The sequence below is a fragment of the Castor canadensis genome, chromosome 7, assembly GCF_047511655.1.
Source record: "Castor canadensis chromosome 7, mCasCan1.hap1v2, whole genome shotgun sequence".
Taxonomy (NCBI): Eukaryota; Metazoa; Chordata; class Mammalia; order Rodentia; family Castoridae; genus Castor; species Castor canadensis.
In genome coordinates this window covers 77,833,937-77,856,709 of record NC_133392.1, presented here as the reverse complement: position 1 = coordinate 77,856,709, position 22,773 = coordinate 77,833,937, and the positions used below count along the sequence as shown (strand labels likewise).

Below are 22,773 nucleotides of genomic sequence, written 5' to 3'. Positions count from 1 at the left end.
GCCCAAGAAGAAAACGTTACAGAACAAGCACGGTGGTGGAAGGGTAACTCTGAGGTGAATGTCAAACTTAGGTTTTAGCAAAGTAATAAAAACAAACAACAGAAAGAAAACACCCCTTTCAAAAAACCCACAAAACAAAACACTATTTGTCATATGAAATATTTTTGTGTAAACTCAATACACAGAATATATAGTGGGTGGGCACTAGGAAGGGGTCAGAGCCCTCATGATCAGTCTTTTCCCCCACCATGGGGTCCTTACTGGCTCCATGGAACCCTGCCTGAAGATCTGAGGTACAGGGCATTGACCAGACCTCAGGGTCCTTCTCACTCTTTTACAAACCATTTAACTTGTTCAAGTCATACTTCATCAGTCAAATGAGGACTCAAGGACCCCTCTGCAGGGTCATTGTAGGATTAAATGGGGTGAATAAGTATTAAGTACTGGGTCCTGTCTGGTCCATGTGAAGTCTTGTCTATCAGTCCCTGACTTTGTCCCTTTGTCTGTGTGTGGCCTCTACAAAGACCATGGGCTGAGTGACTACATGGAAATGAACACATGTTGTGCAGGTGGACAGCCAAAGCAACACGGGGACTCCTTCAGAATCCTCAGTCCATCAATCAGTTCTTCAACCTGACTTGGCTCCACAGGGCTGAAATGACCCCAAGGAGGGAATTCCCTAACTCTCCTTGTTCTTAAAAGACAGCTGGTAGACAGAAGTGGGACTGACTGTGAGTAGGAGACACCACTTTGGGGCCACTGTGCCCCAGCTCATGGTGTGACTCAGGGAAGTGGCCTGTGAACCCTTGAAGAAGCAAGAATGGACAAGCACACCTGGCCACTGCATGCCTCACACCCTCCCTGAGTCTAAAGGCTGCAGAAGTGACATGGGGCCATTTACCTGGTTGCAGCAGGCCACAATAACATGCTCAGGCTCGGGCATGATGCTGCTTTTCTGAGCCACCAGTGTGTCCTGGGTGTGGCCAGGGAGCCGGTATGAAGAGAAGAGTCCATAGTATTGCTTCATACAGAGGGGTTGCCCTGACAGCTGGCCCTTGGCACAGTCAGTGGGGATGGAGTGGCTGGAGGGGAAAGAAGAAGGCAGCTGTGAGAGGACGAGGAGGGGAAGAGAGGGAATTAAGATTGGTTTTATGCTAATTTTTTTTCTTTTTTTGGTGTTGAGGATTGAACCCAGGGTCTTGTGCATGCTAAGCAAGTGCTCTACCATGGAGATAAATCCCCAGTCCTCTATTATAACTTGATTAGGCTAAATGGGTCACCACACTCAGAACTGATCACAATGTCAGTTGCAGAGCTCAATTCTCCATTTTTTGAAGTAGTGGAACACCCCATTTCCATGGCCCTGGAGACCCTCAGTGTTTCCTCAAATCTCCACTACTCCACCCTCACACCGGTTTCAGGTACTGCATAGGCAAATCTTGCCATTTAGTCTACTGTACCTTTGCTTATCTTGGTCTTTCTTTGGCATGCCTTCACTCCTACTTACCCCGGCATTCTACAGTTCTGTTTAGAAAATTCCTTCTTCTCCTTCAAGAGCCTACTCTTGTATCATCTCTCTAGCAGCTGAATCTCAGTTAAAGGCAGAAAGTTCTCTTTTTTTTTCCTGTGGTATCTGCATGACTTGTGTTTATCATTCCTTCCTCTCTTCCATTCATCCATCCATTCATCCACCCACCATGCATTCATATGTCCATCCATCCATCCACCATGCATTCATTTATTCATCTACTCATTCATCAACCCATTCATCCACTCATGCAGCATCCATCTATCCATCCACTATCCACAAATCCACCCATCCACCTATCCACCTATCCACCACTAATACATACATACATACACTCGTCCACCACCCCTTCATCCACTTTTCCATCACCTATCCATCAATCCACCATCCATCCATCCATCCATCCATCCATCTTTTCTCCCTTTCAGCCAACAAATTTTGCTGAACACCTCCTCTGTGCAAGGCACCATTCTGGGGTCTGACCATACAGTGACAAACAGGACATGATTTTCCTACTCTGAGGGGATACAAGTCCTGGGTTGTGTTGGTGAGAAGTAGAGTACAAGCAGCAAACAGGCAAAGAGGAGAATTTCAAGTAGTGAGCCTGAGTGACTGGTAAGGGCAAGAGAAGGTGTCTGGGGGACATTCTCGCTGAGTCCTAAAGGTAAGAAGCTGCCATGGAGGTGGGCAGTGTGGAATGTCCCATGACACTCCCACTGAAAGTAAGGGCATTACGCTAAACTGTCATGACTGATCTATGATAGAATGAGTGCAAGAATCCAGCAGCATTTGTAGCAATGTGATGAGAATTTTGTGTTGAATCTAATAATAAAACATGTGGTCTTAGATTTTATATCTTTGTAATGTTTTTCTAGTAATTCACTTTTGGTAAAAAAAAAAAAAAGATCCCTCTTCAGAGATAGATTGAGAAGCACCAGTGGGCCAACAGAAGTCAGAAAAGAGGATGGTGAGGAGAAGGCTGGAGAGGTGGCCAAGGCGCGGTCCTGTGGACTGCAGTGGCAGAAGCAGGAGTTGGTGGCTTACGCTTGGAGCAGTAAAGGCCCCTGGAAGGCCTTAACAGTCAGGGGAATGATTTGGAGCTGGGGACTGAACTTAGAACCTTGCCCAGATTAAGCACACACCCTACCACTGAGCTACACCCCCAGCCCTGTTTTGTTTTTCCAATGACTCTGGTTACATGAGAAGAGTGGGTCTCAGGAAAGGCAGGAAGAAGGCTAAAGCTGAGATGAGAAAAGTGATGTGAGCCAGAGAGGAAGGAGAGAAAAGGGAGGGGAGGCTTGGAGGGAGAGTGGCCATATCTGAGCGTGGATTAGACGAGGGGGGAAGGAGAACAAGGTGCTGCAGGGGACTTCTGAACGCTAGGACCTACTAACTGGGGATAGGCCCTTGCACGTAACTGAAGGGTAAGGCAAGGGAGGAGCAAGTTGAAGGTGGGAAGGGCTAAAAAACTCTATTAGACTGCTTTGCAATGGCCAGCAGACATCCCAGTTGGGTTGTCTGGAGCTCATGGGAGCAGCAAAGCTGAACTTTGTGTCTGTCTTGCCCAATATCTGAGAACTGGTTGAGAGCAAGGAAGAGGCCTAATTTCACTTCCTCTTCCTGGCATCAGTACAATGCAAAGTGAATGAATGAATGAAGTGTACACAACAGGCACTTGGGCAAAATTCCTGCCTATGACACTTACAAGCATTAGACACAGAAATCTTATATGCGTGGGCATGCGTGTGTGCACGAAATGCTCACACACAAGTGCTTACACACACATACAAACAACACACACACACATGCATGTACACATACACATACATATACATATGAACATACATACACGCACACACACATACACATAATATACACACATACACAATACACACGCATACATACACACATACACACACAATACACACATACATATACACTTATACACACATATACACACACATACACACAATGCATACACATATACACACATACACACATACACATACACACAATACACACACATATGCACACATGCACACACGTACACACATGCACCCCCATATATATACACACATACACACACATGCTCACACACACAAGTGCTTACATACACACACACACACACACACACACACACATGCACCCACAAGAGTGTCAGGGCCAAGTCTGTCAGTAATGGATGTTCCAGTGAACAGGGTGGGGCCCTCTCTCCTCCACTGTGCCACTGGGGTGCTATAGGGACAAGGGTCTCTGAAGATGGAGACTCCATGTGAGCAGGAGTAATGAGTTCTGTGAGGGGGCAGAGCACTTCCTGAAGACAGAAACAGTAAAGGAAATACCACAGGAGATGACAGTCACAAGGTTGGTGGTGATAGTCACAGTGAAAGAAAGGCACAGTGATCTGGCATTGGAAAGGAGCAGGCAGAGAGTGCCAAGGAGTATGTAGTCCATACCCACAGTGGACAGCCTGCTTGCACCTTGTTCAGGTCTGAGAGCTTACAGGTGCACAGGACAGTCACTGCTGTCCCTTAGTGAGGCTGCCATTTGTGTTCCCATTAGACAGACAGGGGGCAAGAGTTAGAAGCCATCAAACTCACTCCAGATCAACCCTCCCACTATTGTGGGGAACTGAATTCAGAATCAGGTCTGAGGAACCCAGGACCTGAACCCTAAGCTTCTCTGCCTTCTAAATCTGCCCCTTAAATCTGACCCCTCTTCTCCAGAGGGGCTGTGGTTCTGAGCTTCTTCCCCAAGGCTGAGTAGAGATTGAGTTGAATCCGGTTGAACAGAGAGTTCCCCTTGTTCCTTCTTTGCTGTTACCTTCCATCTGTGTGAGCACAGGTAAATTACTTAATCTCTCTGAGCTTTAGCTTCCTTACTTATGCAAATAGATGCCTTGGGCCCCTCCCTCATTTCAGTATCAGTGCCCTTATATTCTCTGCCCTTATATCCTCCAGACCCTTTTCTTTTCCTGCTGTTCCGAGACACCCTGGAGTTGGTCCAAGAGAAGGACATTTCTTCTAGAATCAAAGATAAGCCATTATGTCTAGGCAGTTCTCTCCACCTGTGAGAGGAGCCCTGTGTCCACTGAGCTTGGTGGGAGTCAGGATGGCTCAGAGACCATCTCTCCAGTATGTTCAGCTAAGCTCGCATGACCTTATACCTCTTCCTTCTATACTGTCTGTGTGTTCTCTAGACTGCAGACAATCTAATTCACACTACGGAAAAACAGAGGAGATATGGAGAGAGGGGGCATTTAAGCAAGATCAGGGAAGGATGGTATTTACTCCAGGAAAGGAACACTTAATGGTCAGGTCAGCTGGCTGAAAGCCATCCTGATGCTAGGAAATGGGCAGTGGGATTTGTGATCAGCACAGGTAAAAAAGACAAGGTCTCTGCCTTCTGGAGCTCCATGTGTAGCTCAGCAGGGAGACAGCCTGTCCAGAGCAGGGCCCTCCCCTTCCTGGGCTGGGCCCAATCTTACCTGTCCAGCAGAGCCTTGTAGGTGAGCACACCAGAGATGAGGCTAGCTGCAAACCTGCAGAGGAACAGACATAAGGCCTCAGGGATCCTCCCATCCCCACCCCACTGTGCTTCCTGCCCTCCCTCTCTCCTTCCTTTTGTTCCTTCCTCCTCCTATCTACTTGTCTCCTTCTCTGCTCTCCCCATGGCTTCTTCTGTCCCAAACTCACGAATCATCCACCATATGCCAGGCCCTGCTGCCCCTCCCCTATTGCAGTCAGCCACCACAGAACCTTGGATTATAAATGGTCCTTTGGTGAGAACTGGGGGTGGAGCAACTCTGGGGGGCAGAAGAGAAAACCAGAATCATTTTGGGGAGGAGGAGGAATGAGAGGGAGCCAGGAAAGGCCCCAGAGTGGCAGGAAAGGTCTGGAAAGTGAGGGGTGGAGTTCTTCTTAGCCAGTCCTGAGGTTGAACTGGGCTGGGCACCTGGAGTTCTGGAAATCCAGTCTCTGGGAGACGTCTATAATGTGGTTCCCTTACTGTCTAAAAACAGGGAAACCAAGTGCTGGGTGGGGACAGAAAGGCCCCAGAGAACTGTGCCAGGGGACTATGCCATCTTAACTGACCATGGCTGATGAGGCCCGGCTTCATTGCATGGGGAAGGGAAATGCCCCTCAGATGCAATTTGAAAAGTGGTTTTCAGAAATTCATCCATCCACACACTTCCTTCTGCCAGAGGAGTCCCCAGCTGCAGGGGAGAGGGAAGGCTGCCCGCAGGTCAGGGGAGTTGGTCCTAGGGGACCAGTGTGGTTGAGCCCTGCCAGAAGCTGCAGGACCCTGCCTCTTCTTCTAAGGCCACTTGGTCCCATTTTGGTCTCAAGAGCAGGAACTCTGACAGATGCCAGCAGGGAGACCATCCCCCCTCCTCGCCTGCCATTACCATGTCCTCAGTGGGCCCAGAGGCCCTTCCAGCGGCTCAGTGAGCTCTGAAATTGCAGCAGATGGTTCCTCCCCCTCTGGAGTCTGTTTGGAACTGGGCTCTAGAGAGCACAGAGGCACTCTCAGGCACCTGGAGTTGTGTGATAAGGTGACAGAATACACACCTGCCCTCAGGGCCTCGGCTGGGTCGAGACTGCTGTAGGGTTCCTAGAGCCCATGACCCCCATCACTGCTCATCTCAAATAAATATATTTTGAGGATGACCACTTGAGTAGCTAGCTTGACCATGGCCTAGATGTGCTGTCTCAAGGCATCTGACCCCAGAAACCTCAGCCAACACACTACTTTGGTACTGGTGCCCTGTTCCCTACCTTGGATGGGTTCTCAAAACTGCAAGCCCAGGAGTACCGTGGCCTTACCTTAGCTGGTCATTGGTGTCTTGGAAGTGCTGCTGAGCAAAGATCACAGCTGGGCTGGAATTGACTGGCAGGGCCAGACGGTTGTTAAGATACATGTCATTCAGCCAGTACTCGGACACCTGCCGAGGAGAACAGGAAGGGGTGCCGTTACCTCCTGAGGGTACCCTACCAGTGGAGGTCACAGTCCCATCCTGGCCACCCTGAGGGAAGATTGGGGTACCTTACTGGAGCATTCATTGACTCTTCTCACAGAAGAGTCACAGAAGAGTTCACTGAGCCTGTTGTGTGCTAAGGGCCCATGTGCTCCCAGCCCTCCAGGACTGTTGTCCATCTCTGGCCCATACTGTCTCCTTTCTTCAATCCTTTCCCATCCTGGATTTTTGGTGATATATCCCTGTCTCTGCCTGTCCTTATCTGTGTCTCACTCCTGTCTGCCACTCCTCTCTGCTTCCCTGACCTTCCCATATTCTCCTAGTCCTGTCTCCCATCTCTGTATCCTCTCTCTCCAAATTCCCTTGTCTCCCAGCTATCCCCCTCTTCCCCATCCCTACCTCTCATCTTGCCTGTCCCTCTCTCTTGAACTTTGCTAACCTCCAACCCATGCTGTTTGTTCCCAACTATCCCATCCCCACATCTGCCTGGTCTATGTCACCTACCTGCCCCTTACCCAAACCCTTCATTTGTCCCCACATCTGCCTCTTGCCCCACTCCAGGGGGTCCCTTGTTATCTTCCTCCCAGCAACCCTTACCCAGTTGGCTGTCTTCTCCTGCCGCTCCAAGAGTTTCTGCTGCAGGGTCTCCCCGAGGCCACCAGGGGCTCCAAACTGCTGCACGATGGCCTGGCTCTTCTTGAACTGCTCCTCTGGCACCAGGTGCCACATGCACTGCAGGTAGGTGGCCAATGTTTGCTGCAGGGGAGGCACTGGCAATTTGGGCAGCCCCTGGAAGAGAGGGGGTTCACAGGCACTCACTGTGCCTGTCCATCTGTGTGGCCATGCCTGTCCTTGGGTTGGTCCCCGGATGTGTCTCACTCTATCTCATCCTGCTCCCTATCCTGGGACCTGTCTGTTTTATTGGGCTTGACTCAACAGAATTATGAATTAAGGACCCTCCTATTTGCTGTCCCTGCCCCCTACCATGCTCAAGTTCCAGGAAGGCACAAAGTGCAAAGAAAAAGACCTTGATGGTGACAATGGACAGACCTAGGTTCATACCCTGACCCTGCTGTTGATCAGTTGTGTGACCTCTGGCAAGTCTCTTACCCTCTGGCACTGCTCAGTTTCTTCCCATGTAAAATGATCCTGTCATAGGATGAAAGGAACAACAAACCCTAAGATGAAAGATTATGGATATTGTTGGCTGCTGGTCATTTTTTCTTTTGGTGGTACTGGGGTTTGAACTTAGGGTCTTATGCTTGCTAGGTAGGAGCTTTGCCATTTGAGTCATGCTCTTTTTTACTTTAGTTATTTTTTGGATAGGGTCTTGAGTTTTTTCCCTAGGCTGGCCTCAGACTGATCCTCTTATCTAAGGTCTCCCATGTAACTTGGATTGCAGACACACACCACCATGGCTAGCTTATTTGCTGAGATGGGGTCTCACTAACTTTTTGATTAGGCCAGCCTAGAACCTTGATTCCCCAATTTCTGCCTCCCAAATAGCTGGGATTATAGATGTGTGCCACCACACCAGCCCTGCTTGTCACTCTTCATGTAGGAAATGTTCCCAGATGGGGCTTCACAGTATAACTGTTGTCCAGACTAGAAGGGTATACTCTTATGGAAAGAGATGGATGGGGCAAAGATAGCTTTGGGTGGAGATGTGGTTCCATGCTACTCTAGTGACCAGAGTTCTATGAAATGCTTCCTGGGGAACTCTTTGTTATATGCCTCCCAGACATGAAACCCAGGCAGGAGATTTGTTCCACGTGGGGACTGGAGTGGGGTGGGAGGGCAGTAGAATTCCTTCTTGTCCAAATCTATCCAACCCTCATTTACTCATTCACAGGACATAAGTAACAACACCTACCTGAGAGGGACACAGAGAGAATTTAATGACAGAAATAACTGGCTCAAACAGGCACATCATAAAGTATTGTGACATTACCAGCCTTATTACTCTAAAAGAAATCCCAAAAGGAAACTTGTAATCTTGGGAGCCCAAAGTGTGGCTAGAGTCAGGAACCCCTGACCACTGTCCTCCTACATAGGTCTTGAGCTTCCAGTTGACCGCCACATTTGTCAAGGAGTCTCATGGGTGTCTTCAATTTTGTCACAGACAGGAAAGAGATTTTTATCCCATTTACATGTGAAGAAAAGAGGCCCTCAGTTTGGACAGCTGAGTCCCTGGCCATTCTGAAATCTAACTTCATCCTACATTCTTTGTGCTTCTTTCTCCTGGGTTGTTCTCTCCTTTCCTCTCACTCCCTCCTTTCTTCTCTTCTTCCTACTCAGCCCCAAAAACAGGAAAACGGGACTTTTAATATTGTTGCTTGAATTGTACACAGTTGGTGGACGTTGGGCTGCCTTTCTTCAGGAGTTTCTCCTCTGTGGGATGCCGAGTTTCCATGACGCAGTCATGAAAGTGGGCTGTGGAGTGAAGGGGCCCCACTAAAATGCACCCCTTTCTGCTCCTACTGCTGCTCCCTGCCACAGGTGGAGCCTCTGAGTATGTGCTGATGGATGAATGACAGTTGCCTATACCTGTCTCATCCTGTCTGTGGAGTTCACTGCTCTGGCAGGGGGTGGAGTGTCAGCACCAACTATGGGCTACTCCTGCTTTAGGGAAGGATGCCAGGACACGTCTGGGCAGCAACCTAGGCTGCTCAACCCACTTCCAGCCAGCCAGGTTCAGTCTCTTCACCCAGCAACTCTGATCCCTCCTTCTGCTGCACTTCTAGGGGGTCTGTGTGGGAGGACAAGCATCTACAGAAAGCCCAGCTTAGCTAGAGGCCTGACCCAAGAGCACCAGCAGGTCTGGCTGGAGCCACCACTAGAAAGGCAGCCCTTTTTCCAGCCTCTCATAGTGCACTGGACCTCAGCAGTAATGAATAAAAAGGAATGAAGCAGGAAATCTTAATTCAGACAGCTCAGCCCTGGGGTCTCCTCTTCAGATCTTCTGGACATCTGACTCCAAACCAAGGGACTTTGGCCCCTGAAATCCTGAGTCTCTGGTCCATATACTTTTCTTGGGCACTTCGTGTGAGCCAGCCCCTGGACTGGACTCAGAGGTGAAGAAGACACAGAGCCTGCTCTCCAGGAAGCCACAGTCCAATGCAGGGGATTAGGGAGCAGGACATGGATTGTAAGTAACAACAAAGGTGTGGCTAAGCTGTAGAGGTCAGGGCAGTGAAGCAGGACAGTTTCAAATGAAGGCCAGAGGGAGCAGGAGGAGGCATGAAACAGAGGGACTGGCCCATGCAACAACCCGAAGTCAGATGTATTACTCCATCACTCTGGGGTTGGTAGTGTGGGAAGAAGGATGCCTGCTCAGAGAGGATGGTATTGTCTCAAACCAGTGAAAAACATCGTGCTTCAAGTTACAGGGTTGAACCGGTAGCAGCGACTGGGGCTGGGATGTGGCAGAGCTTGGGATAAGGAATTCAGTCCCATCCTAAGCAACCTCACTGGACTCAAAGTCATGAGAATAGACCTTGGGATGGAGGAGGGGATGGAAAGAAGAGAGATAGCATCTGCAGTGGTCACAGGCTCTCCCTGGCCTCAAGATTAGGAAGTTTTGCAGTGGGCACTCCTTAGCACCCCAAGGACACTCCCAGTCTCTCCAGGCCCTCCCTGGGCAAGGTTGCAGTCTGGGTGTCCAACTTTAGAAGAGTGCAGGGCTGGGGAATGGGGAAAGTGCTGAGGGCCAGTCCCACACAGGACTATTCTGGGAGCAAGTGCATGTGAATCAGGATAGCAGGGATAAGACAGACACTCACAGGCTCCTCCTCACCGCTGGCAGTTTTTGCAGTTGTCTTTTGTGAAACTTTTTCCAGGATGGGCATCTTGATGTCTCCTGATCCGGAATAGCAAAGGTACAGACCTACAGACTGAGAAGCAGAAGCATCACACAAGAGCCACCCAGTCCTGCCATGATCCCCTCACCTCCCACAGTCTGACGCCTGCCCTGTGAGGAACCCAGAGCCTGAGAGCAGTGTATAAGAAGGAGCCTCATCACAGGCATGGCTCCAATCTCAAATCTCAGACCTGCCTTCTTGGCCACAGTGACCAAACTGAGTCCCCAAGTCACTTGAAGAGTGGGTCTTCAAGTGAGCCCCTAGCTGGGACCTGATCTCACAACACTGCTGCAGCTCAAGGCCAACTGATCACCCCAAGGCAGCACAAGAAGGAGCAGGGTCAGGTTTGCTTACTCCCAATGAGCAGGGGGTCACCAGTCGAGCACTGGCTTGGTTCCTGTCTAGTACTCAATTGGTGTATGCTTTCCTGATTACAATCTCTTTTCCCACTAGACTGTGAGCTTCTGAAGAGTAAGATGATGCCTGCTAAGAAATTCATTTTAGGGGCTGGCATGGAGTTAGCAGACTGTTGGTCAGCTGGAGAAAGGAATGCATGTGAATGAACCTCTTAGGCCAACTGCAGGTGGTACTCTGGGATACAAGGGCCTGGGTGAGCTTGACTTTGGTAGTCTGGTCATAGAAGTGAGCCAGGCCAAGAAGGGCAGAGGCCACTTTTTTATTCTGTGGGGGTATACTTTTTACCTTTAGATCACCCCACACCTAAATTTGTATAGGAGCAACTCAGAATTTCCATCAACCCATTCTGTCTTCTCTCTCGAGAGCCTAAAACTGATGTTTAGTGTACTCCATCACCACTACCAACCATACTCATACACAAACACAGCCCAGGTGCTAGCTCAAGGCTCAGTTCACCCTGGGGACAGACATCCACAAAGATGGATGAACCAGGCCTAAGGATGGAGAATACTGGGAATGTCTGGCCTCGCTGGGGAGACGATAGAAGGCCCATGCAAGTAGGTACAGGAAATTACAAGTGGATGATCCTTAGATCCTATCATGCCTAAGGACAGCAGGTGCTGCCTTGGACTGCAGAACTGAAGGTAGCAGTGCTGGAGTGAAGGTTTACCTTAGCACCATGCAGTTCTGAGAGGGGGCACCAGGACAAGGTCAAATTTATAAAGGCAGTCAGTAAAGTACAGACAATGAAGCCAATGCCTCCTTTTGCACTGGCTCAGCGGCTCTACCCCATAGGGGAAAACAGTGGTCAGGCTTCAGAGCCAGAGATACTGCATCTTAGAGAGGAGCAGATGACTTCCTGATAGTTCCTCCTCTTCCAGAACCTGGCAGGTGAATGACAGTATGTCTGTCTGTTTGCCCTCCTATCCTGGTCCTGCTTGCCTAGCTTGCCAAGGCTACCGGAAGGGGTCTCTGCTCTACCCTCGAGCTCCAACTCCAGTCTGGTCCAGCATCACAGGTCCAGCTGCCTCCCAGTTCACACTGGCCACATTCAGCGGCTCCCTCCCCCACTAACCCCCCCCTTTCTGCGAGGGTCTGGAGAGAGCTGGACTCCAGTCAGCACTTCAGGAATGAGACCCACCGACCCTCGGGCTGGACACAGAAAGCACAGACCTCTGTGTTTAGTAGATGTGGCTCTAGGTGAACTGAGACTACAAGGAAGGAGAGAGAGTTGGTCAAACCTCTCCAAGCCCAAGCACCCAAGCTGCAGAATGCCGCAGCCTCTTGGATGTCCCCCGACGGCCACTGCCTGCCCAGATGTGGTGAACTCCCAGAGTCCTGCGGCCTCTCAACTCAGGCGCTGTCCCTGGATGGACAGCGCCACAAGAGGGACAGCGCCTCAGTGCCTCGCGCTCAGTTCCCTGGGGCTCCTCTCCCCATGCCGCGCTCCGCCCGCCCAGCCCCGGCCCTTCTCACCTGCTATCCTGGGCTCTGCTGCCTTGGCCGCCGCCGCCTCTCCGCACCAAAAAGGACTGAGGGCGGGAGTGTGAGCCAGTAGGGATACGGGCGGGGGTGGGGGGGCGCGTCAGCAACGTATGGGTTGGGGCTGCCGCCTGGGTCCGTAGTAGAGCCTCCGACGTCACCGGGTCCCAGCGGCCGCCCGACTAGCTGCAAGCGAATCGGCCGCGGTCTTCTTCCTCGCATTCCTCCTCCCTCCCCTCTCTCCCTTTTCCTTCCCCCTGCCCCTCCTTCATCTCTCTTCCTCTGTCCTCTTTCTCTCCCCCACCCGGCACCCCCGGCCCCGCCCCACGATCCCGTTTAGCGTCTCCGGAACCTGCCTGGACGACTTCCCGGACAAGCTCTTGCACTGGCAGCAGCATTCAGGTCTGAAAAGGGGCGCCTAACATTGTCCTGCCCATGTCGGTTGCCCCAGGCTCCTCTAGCCCCCAACTCCATCAACGCCTCTGTAACTGTATATGCAGAACTCTAGGGGAGTAATGGGTCCGAGGAAAGCACTGGCCTCCTCCCCACCTCTGGCTAGGTTAGACTCATACAGTCCCTGTTAAAATCATCACCATCATAATAATTAATAATAAACAACCTGCTTGCTGATCACTGTAGGACCTCCCTCTCCTTTGCCATCCCATTCCTGCTGGGGCTTTGGGGTGGGAGGTGGAGGTGAGGTAACACAGACCGGGCCCACTCTGATGGCAAAGCCGGGACTGAATAGGGACACTCAGTTGGAAGAAGACGCTCCTCCCCATATAGGTGCCTCCACAAGAGTACATACAGAGGTATTCACAAAGACCCCGCTCAGACACACACACACAGCCAGATTAGCAAGGAAAGACGTGCACACACCATTAGGGCAGAGTACTCACAGGTGACCCTAACCCAACCTCCCCTCCACGCTGGAATTGGAGGACTTGGTGGCGGCGGCAGTGGCGGTTCCAGGACTGAAGGCGTCCGGCATACGCGAGTCCAGGGCTCCTACGACGAGGACTCAAGGATGGGAAACCTGCCTGACAGCTCTGGACAGCTACTTTCATTCAGGACGGGGTAGGGTTGGGGGTTGGTACCACCTGCCACATTCCCATTCCCTCCCTTCGTGAGTCAAACCCGTTAACCGAGACCCAGCAGACGCACCAACTGTTCTCCCACTCCTCATAGGATAGAGCCTAGCTCTTTAACGAACACATTAGTCCAGAGGTTGGTTCCTGAAAAACGGGACCCATTTTTCTTCCTCTGCCAGGAGCAGCTCGGTCCCTACTCCTTTCTCAAAGCCTGGACGGGGTGCGGTGCGGGTAGGAAGAGAAGCTTAACATAGGCTCCCTGGAGCTTTGTGGTTTGGGGCGTGTCTTTAAAGGGCAGGGCTCAGCGTGCACAGCCGGCGAGGAGCCTCAAGCTCCCCCGGGCGGCATCCCCGGGAGCTACGCTGTGCTTGGAAAAGTGTTCACTGAGAGCAACACGTGCTTTAGGGTGTCCGTGGGTGAGAGCTCTTGCTGAGTCTGCCTTCTTTGTATCCCCCTTTCTGGGTAGCAAAAAAGCCATAGACTTTCACAAGTCCACCAGACTCAGGCATGGAGACCCATGTCACCCTCCCGTCTGCCCACCCCTCACCAATAAAGAGATTCGGCCTCCTCAGACAGAAATAATTTATTAATTGGGCCGGAGGCATCGCGGTGCATCAGGCCACGTTTGGTACTGGAAGAAACGGAAGGAAGGACAGACAGACGCACAGCTATATACTGGGGAGTTCCGAGGTGATGACCCGCACACCTTTTCACCTCTGCCAGGAGCGCAATCACTTCTTGATGCTCCATGTCGCATTGGACACAGGGAGAGAAACAGAGAATGGGTTACGGAGAGGGGATTCCGGCTTGGAAAGTCGAGACTGGGGAGGGGCTGGGGTACTTGGTGGAGGAGGTGGGCCCTGAGCCTGAGTTGGCCAGTGCGCTGTCGCAGAGCAGCCACCTTGACCCAAGAGGGAAGGGCGAGTGGCCTGGAGGAGCAGCGGGGCTGCTAGCTGCGGGTATAGTAGTAATTGTAGTCGTCCTCACAGCCGTCAAAAGGGCCAGGTGGACTGCAAGGTTCGCCGTCCCCGCCTGGCACCGAACGCTCACGTAGGCGCACCGCATCGTACAGACCCTGCGGCGGCTCGTCTAGCAGCACGTCCCGCTCAGAGCGAGAGCGCGTCAGGAGGCCCACATTGCGAAGGAGCAGCAGGACTGGCGCATAGAGCAGGTTAGCCAAGCCCATGCCAAGGCTGAGCTGCTCAAAGCCAAGCGAGTGCACGATATGGCCTGCCACTATGGGCCCGAGCGCATAGGCCACGGAATAGGCGATGTCAGCTATGGCATAGACGCTGCCATAGACTGAGACGTGGCGCACGTCCACCAGGAAGGCGAGCGTGGGCAGCAGCGCCGTGTCCACCAGTGCAATGCCGAAGCAGAGGCCGCAGAGGGAAACCACTAGCGGCGCGAATGAACGGCAAGCCGGCACAATGCACGAGCTGGCGCCGATCACCACCAGGCCAAGGGCGCCATACAGCCACTGCAGGTGTGGGTAGCGTGCAGCCAGGCGCACGGTGAGGTAGACGCCTAACACGTGCGGCACGAAGGCCGGCAGCCAGACCATACCCATTTCCCACTCTGACGCCGCCATCGTGTGCTTCATCCACGTGGCTATAGTGGGCTCGAGGAAGGCAAGGGGAATGTTACAGGTAGTAAGCGCGCCGGCTACCACAGCAATGTAAGGGTCCAGCATGAGGCGGTGGATGGGCGTGCCCACTGGCAGGTTGGCCCGCGCCCGTGCAGCAGCCGAGAAGGGTTTGGCCACCGCCAGCAGCAACAGCGCGTCGAAGAGCGACACGGCGGCAAGCACTAGAAAGGGAACGAGTTTGCCGGCGAACTCGTAGAGGATGCCCCCGAAGGGTGGCGCCACTAGACTTCCGAAGCTGATGAAGGCCAATGCCACGCCCAGCGCGCGGCTGCGTTCCGGCTCCTCGGGATACTTGTCCGCGATCATGGCAATGCCAGACGTGTACGCGAAGGCTGAGCCCAGGCCCTGCAGGCTGCGCGCCGCGAACAGGGTGGCGTAGTCTTCCGCGAAGGCGAACACGACAGTGGAGGCGAACATGACGCCCAGCCCAATAAGCAGTGGCACGTCGTAGCTCATGCGATCAATGAAGGGCCCGCTCAAAGGGTTCACCAGCAGCTGCAGAATGGCTTTGGAGGCAAACAGTACCCCGATCTTCATGTCTTCACTCTCCGTGGGGTAGCGGGGCCGCAGAGTCGACCAGGGAGGCCCGGCAGCCGTCGGGGACTCGGAGGTGTTAACCCAGTAGGCGCTAGCATTAGCCAGAGTGGGCGGCGGCAGGGTGGGCTCCCATAATACCTCGGAGGCCAGGGTGGGACTCTCGCTGCCCCCGCGCATATGAGCGATGTAGTCGGGCACGATGGGCACGATGACCATGTATAACATGTTGTCCAGTAATAGCGCCACGCACACGATGACCAGCACCAGGCGCCGCTGCCGCTGGGGCTCTTGCAGCGCCGCGCCCACCGCTTCTGACAGCTTGGTGGCCGCCGCCCGGGCCTGGCCCGCGGACGCCGTGGGTTCCATGCCCCTATCCCGCTGCTCTTCCGAGGACGCCTCCACCAGTGTCCGGCGCGGGCGTTCCGCAGTGCAGAGACTAGGATGAGGAACTTCTTCGGAGGCGCGGTCCTAGCCGTGCAGCGCCCCCCACCCCCGTGCCTCAGGTAGCTGCGGGGCTCATGTCCCCACGCCTAAAGAAAGCCAAGGACTCTGTCCCGCGAGGCGCCGCCGCTGCTCTTAGCTGATCCAGCGACCCGCCACCGCTGGGCTCAGGTGCGGCCGGGGAAGCGGGCACGCAGAGGGGCTGGGCACGGAGACTGGGCGCGCTGTACCCAGGGAGCGCCCGCAGCAGCCCCTGCCGCGCTGAGAGGCCGCCCACACCGGCCGAGGGGCATGCTGCCGCCGCCCGCCCGCTCACTCGCCCCGCAGCCGCGCTCCCCTCCCTTAGCGTCGGCTGTTGCCTCCTCCTCCGCCGCCGCCTCCTCTTTTTTTCCCTTCCACTCGGGGCTGTGACGCTGCGAGTCTCGGCCCCCGAGTGGTGTCCGGGCCACTTGCGTCGCTCATGCTAATGCGACGTCGGCGGGGCGGGGGCCGAGGGCGGGGCGCAGCAGGGCCGGGGTCCTCTTCCCAGATGCTTCAGGGCTGGGTACCCCAGGAAGGGGTCTTAGTGAGAAAGAATCCTGAACAAGCCCCTAGAAATGGGTGCGTGGTGGGAGGGGCCGGCCCTCTGTTCCTCCCCACAACCCTCCCCCCCCCCACCGAGTTCTAGGACCTGCGGATTGATCGCCCGCTCTTCTCCCCCTGGGATGGGGACACGACAATCGGTTCCTAGGTTCCTCGCAGCCCCACGAGAGAAGGGGCAGCCGGGAGCTCGAGATCTCCGCCTCAGTCTGGATCTTGGCACGCAGCGGGCAGGGAGCCCCCGAGGTGAGCCGCGCTGCATCCATCTGTTCTCACAGCTGGAATGTGGAGACTCCATCTGAGGGGCATGGACCCCCAACCCTTTCTCTAGCTCCGCCCCCTGGTCCTTTCCACATCCCCCAGTCCTCCACCACCCCTACTCGCTGCGGGAAGGAAGGGGGAGGCTCAGAGACTGTTGGCCTGGTTCCGGTCTACTAGCCCTTCGGCAGAATGTCAGGACAGCTAATTCCCGACTATGAGCATGAGAGGACTGAGAGAAGTTGCCTCGCCCCCAAACAGGGTCCCAAATATGAGCACTGCCCCTCTCAACCTCCCGCACTGCCTCGTACCCTCCCGCTGCCTGGATTCTCCCTTTTTGCTTTCCCTGTACTGGTGCCCCAGCTCCGCCTCTTCTTCCCTCCTTCCTCTTCACCCTCTCTCCACTTTAACTCCTCCCAGGCCCTCTTCTCTCCTGACCAAGCCCCTCCCGTCGCTCCTGCAAGTCCCCACCCACTTTTCTACCGACCACCCCCTCCCACTTCTCCAGAGCCACCTCCAAGCTGTAGGTGGGCTCAAGGGTGGTGTGACCGGGGTCCTCTCGGGGCAATGAGAAACCTGCACGCGCTGTCCTGTTGCCCAAGCGCGGGGTAGGGCCCCGCAGCTTTGCTGTCAACACAGGTTCAGAAGAGGCTCGCCTTTAGAGAGGATGCACCCGCTGAGGCGCACAGTTCTCAGCTGACAGGCTGAGATGCCCAGCTTGACGCGTCCCCAGAAGAGATTTGACCCTGGATGGTACATGGAACCATCCAGTCCACAGGCTGGCAGGAGAGAGGAAGCTAGTGTTCTAGTCCTGCGCTGGCAGAAGAGAAGATCGGAGGCAGCTGAGGTTGAGGGGACTGACATTGAGATTACAATTCATCTCTCTTCCAGAGTCAGGGGAGCCTTCGGCCACAAAGCAAACCAGCATTAGAGAGACCTTCTTCTCCACTGGGCCCCCCCACCCCCACCCCTGAGGGGGCATCATGACTCTTAGGCTCTGGCGGTAGACACTTAGGATGGCCCCCAGCTCTGCCACTTAGTAGATAAGGGTACCTAGGGAGGAAGTTCTTCCCCTTTGTCCCTCTGCCCCTTTGCTTTGTCTGTAAAATGGAATAACAGTACCTACTGTGAAGGGGGGCTGGCACACAGTAAGAGCAATATTAGTACTCACTGTTGTTATTATCATTGTAACACGTGCTGTCTTATGCTTATGTCACAGTTGAGGGTCTTGTGAAGAATGATAAAAGACATAGAGGGCACCCTGGCTGGTTCCTCTGGGTAGGTGGGCATTGATAGGCAAGGCAAGGCTCTGTCTGGGTTGGTGGAGGGTGCAGAGTGCACTGGAAAGTTGGCTTCTGTCCCTGAGCCAGATGTGGGATGATGTGATGGAGACTAGAGCACCAGGGTGAAAGGCAACAGCCTTGCCAGCTGTTGCCCAATGTCTCCACCCACCTGAGCACCCCAGGAAAGGAGAAGAAACTCATCCACTTAACAACCCTGCCAGCACCTGCCCTACAGTGGCCGAACTGCACTGTCTGTGAGAGGGAAAGAGCCTAAATATGGGGACAGACCTGTTTCTGGATGATACTGGGTGAGTCACAGCCCCTTTCTGGTCCCCTGCCTCCACCTCTGCAGAGCCCACTTCTACAGCCTTCAGACAGACAGACATACTGTGGAAGGGCTCTTTTGGGCAAGAGAACTATTTTAAATTTTATCTGACAGCCTTTATTCAATACTCACACACTCTCCAACTCCTAATCTCCCCCCAGCTGGGTTTGTATGTTTATGTCACCTGCCTGGCTCACCAGTCACTTGAGTTTAGGATCTATGGGCTCTTTTGACTCTCCCATTATAAGGCTTTTAAAGGGGCACCCTAGCCTGTAGAGCAGTGATAGTTTATACATATGTTGTTGCCCTGTCTGATTAAAAACAGGATGTGGGAAAGGATTTAAGGCAGTTTTCTGGCTAGTGGCTGAAGAATAGTGGAATCATTTAGAAGAGAAGTTTTCCTGGTGCCATCCCAGGACAGAGCCTCTTCTTCCAGCTCTCTGTCCCACATAATAATTCATGATTGTTCCTGAGCATGAAGACAAGCTATCTCTAGACCCGTACCTAAGTTTTCCATTCTCCTATAGCTCAAGAAGCAGACTCATTTAGTAAGCACTTGTTCTCTGCCAGGGGCATTGTGTATGCTATTGTATTTTGTCCTCCCTCAATCCTAGAAGAGTGTGGTACCATTCCTCCATCACTGTGAATGAAGAAGCTGGGTCACTTACCTGAGATTCCAGCCACAGAGCCTAGATTTAAACCCAAGTTATGGGGCCTGCCTTGTGGTCCTCATGCTTCCTCCATATTCCCCATGCCCCATTATGGCCCTGTATGGCCCTGTTCTCTATCTGCAAGATGGCACACTGTGGCAGTGTAGGGGGGAGGGGCAGATAAAGACCCACAAGGAGAAGGAAGTTACAGGGCTGGTTCTCGCAGGAAGACTCAGGACTCTAAAATTCATTCCTCCGCTTCCAGATCAGAAGGCAACACCCACTTCAATCATTATCCCAAGAACTGCGGTGCAGGAGTCACAGGTAGGCAGGGACCCCCTTCAGCAAAAAGCTTCAGCTGAAGGCCCCTCTGAACTATGGCAGGATGTGGGAACACTTGCCTTCCTGCCCTGGCTGGATGGAGCTGTCCAGGGTGCTGGTTCCAGCCCTAGGAGAGCTCCATTATCTCTGTCTTTTTTTTTTTAATTTCATTTTTCTTTTATTATTCATATGTGCATACAAGGATTGGTTCATTTCTCCCCACTGCCCCCACCCCCTCCCTTACCACCCATTCTGCCCCCTCCCTCTCCCCCCTCAATACCCAGCAGAAACTATTTTGCCCTTATTTCTAATTTTGTTGTAGAGAGAGTATAAGCAATAATAGGAAGGAACAAGGGTTTTTGCTGGTTGAGATAAGGATAGCTATACAGGGCATTGACTCACATTGATTTCCTGTGCGTGGGTGTTACCTTCTAGGTTAATTCTTTTTGATCTAGCCTTTTCTCTAGTACCTGTTCCCCTTTTCCTATTTGCCTCAGTTGCTTTAAGGTATCTGTTTTAGTTTCTCTGTGTTAAGGGCAACAAATGCTAGCTAGTTTTTTAGGTGTCTTACCTATCCTCACCCCTCCCTTGTGTGCTCTCGCTTTTATCATGTGCTCATAGTCCAATCCCCTTGTTGTGTTTGCCCTTGATCTAATGTCCACATATGAGGGAGAACATACGATTTTTGGTTTTTTGAGCCAGGCTAACCTCACTCAGAATGATGTTCTCCAATTCCATCCATTTACCAGCGAATGATAACATTTCGTTCTTCTTCATGGCTGCATAAAATTCCACTGTGTATAGATACCACATTTTCTTAATCCATTCGTCAGTGGTGGGACATCTTGGCTGTTTCCATAACTTGGCTATTGTGAATAGTGCCGCAATAAACATGGATGTGCAGGTGCCTCTGGAGTAACAGTCTTTTGGGTATATCCCCAAGAGTGGTATTGCTGGATCAAATGGTAGATCGATGTCCAGCTTTTTAAGTAGCCTCCAAATTTTTTTCCAGAGTGGTTGTACTAGTCTACATTCCCACCAACAGTGTAAGAGGGTTCCTTTTTCCCCACATCCTCGCCAACACCTGTTGTTGGTGGTGTTTTTTATGATGGCTATTCTAACAGGGGTGAGGTGGAATCTTAGTGTGGTTTTAATTTGCATTTCCTTTATTGCTAGAGATGGTGAGCATTTTTTCATGTGTTTTCTGGCCATTTGAATTTCTTCTTTTGAGAAAGTTCTGTTTAGTTCACATGCCCATTTCTTTATTGGTTCATTAGTTTTGGGAGAATTTAGTTTTTTAAGTTCCCTGTATATTCTGGTTATCAGTCCTTTGTCTGATGTATAGTTGGCAAATATTTTCTCCCACTCTGTGGTTGTTCTCTTCAGTTTAGAGACCATTTCTTTTGATGAACAGAAGCTTTTTAGTTTTATGAGGTCCCATTTATCTATGCTATCTCTTAGTTGCTGTGCTGCTGGGGTTTCATTGAGAAAGTTCTTACCTATACCTACTAACTCCAGAGTATTTCCTACTCTTTCTTGTATCAACTTTAGAGTTTGTGGTCTGATATTAAGATCCTTGATCCATTTTGAGTTAATCTTGGAATAGGGTGATATACATGGATCTAGTTTCAGTTTTTTGCAGACTGCTAACCAGTTTTCCCAGCAGTTTTTGTTGAAGAGGCTGCTATTTCTCCATAGTATATTTTTAGCTCTTTTGTCAAAGACAAGTTGGTTATAGTTGTGTAGCTTCATATCTGGGTCCTCTATTCTGTTCCACTGGTCTTCATGTCTGTTTTTGTGCCAGTACCATGCTGTTTTTATTGTTATTGCTTTGTAATATAGTTTGAAGTCAGGTATTGTGATACCTCCTGCATTGTTCTTTTGACTGAGTATTGCCTTGGCTATTCGTGGCCTCTTGTGTTTCCATATAAATTTCACAGTAGATTTTTCAATCTCTTTAATGAATGTCATTGGAATTTTGATGGGAATTGCATTAAACATGTAGATTACTTTGGGGAGTATCGACATTTTTACTGTGTTGATTCTACCAATCCATGAGCATGGGAGATCTCTCCACTTTCTATAGTCTTCCTCAATCTCTTTCTTCAGAAGTGTATAGTTTTCCTTGTAGAGGTCTTTCACATCTTTTGTTAGGTTTACACCTAGGTATTTGATTTTTCATTATCTCTGTCTTCCTGCACCTGTGGCTTCCTGAACCCTTGGCAAATTCCTTCCCTAAGACTCCTCTATCTGAGCATAATTTACAGGCAAAAAGGGAACATCCCATCCAATCCTGTAGAAGAAAATAGAAGCATTTTTCTCTCCTCAACCAAATATGACAACTGTTGCTACAGGGTACATATCTAGTATTCAATAGGTATAAGTGAAGGAAGGAATTTATTTATTAGACATATAGAAGTACAGTATAATGTACCAGGCACTGTTCTAATCATTTTACAAATATTAACTCATGTAATCCTCTCCTCAACCTTCACTTTACCTTTTTATAGTCAAGGATGCTGAGGTGAAGAAATTTATCCATAGTCGGAGAGCTCTCAAGTGGGAGAGACAGATTCAGCATCAGGCACTTAGACACCATTTCTTTTCTGCTGTAGAGGTTGAGTGACAAGATTCACCTGACAGGATCTACCCTCTGCTTGATACTTAGGAGGGACTTCCTTATTATTTTGTATGGCTAGAGACCGCTTGTTAATTTGGGACTGACAGTCTTTTTTCTCATTTTATCCAGTGGACACAGCTATGGCCTCAGTCTGATAGGACAGAATAAAATTTGTTCCATGCTGGGTCAGTGTCATTGGGGATCTTAGTGGGGACTAGATCGTCAGGAGTCTGGAGAGTGGGACAGCTGCCCTGCACCAGTCCCTGGGTGAGGTCTGGTGCATGTGTATGAGGGGCTCTCAGATAGGTCAGGGGGTGTGGGTGCTGCTGTAGAGGGAGGTACCAGCTCAACCTGGCCCCATTTCTGAGAAGGTCACAGGACCATTTGTTGCTTCCCTGAGACGTCTTTCCCAGATATGTGAAATGCTCATGTTTCTGTGGAGCAGGTTGGTGTGGTGGTGGCAGTGTGTGGGTGGGGCACCTGCTCCTGATTTATTATTTCTTTGTCTCCCTGGGAGCACTTAAGTGCAGGCTTGGTTCCAATGAAGCTTATGAGCCTCTTTGGATTCCAGCACTGAGTGGGGGTGGGGTGCAGTTTGTTCAGGCCTCACTACTCCTCCCTTGGGTTCTGCCTGGGGAGGGCCTCACAGCCTCAGCATCACTTAATTAATTTAGGCTTCCACAGCCACATAGTCTCAGATTCAAAGGAACAGAGTGGCCCATGTGAGCCTTTCCCGGAAAACTGTGAGTCTGGTG

At 51.6% G+C, this 22,773-nt stretch overlaps 2 protein-coding genes across 2 annotated transcripts in view; both read right to left on the bottom strand.

Annotated features, from left to right (window-relative positions):
• Chat (choline O-acetyltransferase) overlaps positions 1–13,256 on the bottom strand; it is a 57,972-nt gene extending 44,716 nt beyond the window's left edge. Inside the window, 9 exon segments of the mRNA XM_074079555.1 lie at positions 902–1,082; positions 5,016–5,069; positions 6,355–6,473; positions 7,104–7,295; positions 10,283–10,392; positions 12,260–12,338; positions 12,341–12,451; positions 12,570–12,669; positions 13,183–13,256. Of these exon segments, the coding sequence (XP_073935656.1) occupies positions 902–1,082; positions 5,016–5,069; positions 6,355–6,473; positions 7,104–7,295; positions 10,283–10,392; positions 12,260–12,338; positions 12,341–12,451; positions 12,570–12,669; positions 13,183–13,256 (1,020 nt within the window).
• Positions 13,257–13,932: 676 nt separating this feature from the next.
• Positions 13,933–16,270, bottom strand: Slc18a3 (solute carrier family 18 member A3). The gene has a single exon (XM_020160086.2). It carries the CDS (start codon positions 15,905–15,907, stop codon positions 14,306–14,308), a length of 1,602 nt encoding a protein of 533 aa, XP_020015675.1. The 5' UTR covers positions 15,908–16,270; the 3' UTR covers positions 13,933–14,305.
• Between the last annotated feature and the right edge of the window lie 6,503 nt (positions 16,271–22,773).